Genomic DNA, 1,167 nt, shown 5'->3' on the forward strand with positions numbered 1-1,167 from the left:
TTTTTTTTTTTTTTTTTTTGTGGAGACAGAGTCTTGCTCTGTCGCCCGGGCTGGAGTGCAGTGGCCAGATCTCAGCTCACTGCAAGCTCCGCCTCCCAGGTTTACGCCATTCTCCTGCCTCAGCCTCCCGAGTAGCTGGGACTACAGGTGCCCGCCACCTCGCCCGGCTAGTTTTTTGTATTTTTTTAGTAGAGATGGGGTTTCACCGTGTTCGCCAGGATGGTCTTGATCTCCTGACCTCGTGATCCGCCCGTCTCGGCCTCCCAAATTATTCACATTACCTTGTACCTGAAGGCATTAACAGGGAGTAAGTAATAAGCTCAATTATCATATTAATACTAATGATAAGTAAAATATAATGATTTTACATATTTTGATCCAAGGTGTTAGTTTATTAGACATTCAGATGCCAATTAACCCATTTCTGACATCCCTTTATTTATCAAATTGATCATATTGTTTTCTTCTTCTTTTCCAGGGTGATTCTGGAGGTCCTCTGGTTATTGCACGTGATAGAAATGCCTGGTACCTTGTTGGAATAGTAAGCTGGGGGATAGACTGTGGAAAAGAAAACAAGCCAGGACTTTATACCAAAGTGACTCATTATCAAGACTGGATTAAATCTAAAACTAACATCTAATGCAACAATCATCTCAAATCCAAACTATAAATGTCATGTGTGGTCTCTAGAAAATTGTGTTTAGTGTGTGTCGCCATGTGTATTATCTTCGAGTTCAAAATCCAAAACAGTGTGATCTAATGACTTTCCCCTTAAACACGAAGAAGACAGGCTTTCTTTCACATTGTCTGAAGTGTTTTTCTCCTATGGGCACAGAAGATATTTCAGCTACACAAAGATCTCCCATTGCCGCTAAGTGTCTCTGATTTGTTCATTTTTCTTTTTCTTTTTTTCTTTTTATTATCCTTTAAGTTCTAGGGTACATGTGCATAACGTGCAGGTTTGTTACATATGTGTACTTGTGCCATGTTGGTGTGCTGCACCCATCAACTCGTCAGCACCCATCAATTCATCATTTATATCAGGTATAACTCCCCAATGCAATCCCTCCCCCCTCCCCCCTCCCCATGATAGGCCCCAATGTGTGATGTTCCCCTTCCCGAGTCCAAGTGAACTCATTGTTCAGTTCCCACCTATGAGTGAAAACA

The 1,167-nt window shown here is 41.7% G+C and overlaps 1 protein-coding gene across 1 annotated transcript in view; it reads left to right on the top strand.

Annotated features, from left to right (window-relative positions):
- LOC111555788 (transmembrane protease serine 11G-like) overlaps positions 1 to 640 on the top strand; it is a 25,840-nt gene extending 25,200 nt beyond the window's left edge. Inside the window, 1 exon segment of the mRNA XM_023232133.3 lies at positions 479 to 640. Within this exon segment, the coding sequence (XP_023087901.3) occupies positions 479 to 640 (162 nt within the window).
- Positions 641 to 1,167: the final 527 nt, after the last annotated feature.

Source organism: Piliocolobus tephrosceles, chromosome 3, assembly GCF_002776525.5.
Source record: "Piliocolobus tephrosceles isolate RC106 chromosome 3, ASM277652v3, whole genome shotgun sequence".
NCBI lineage: Eukaryota > Metazoa > Chordata > Mammalia > Primates > Cercopithecidae > Piliocolobus > Piliocolobus tephrosceles.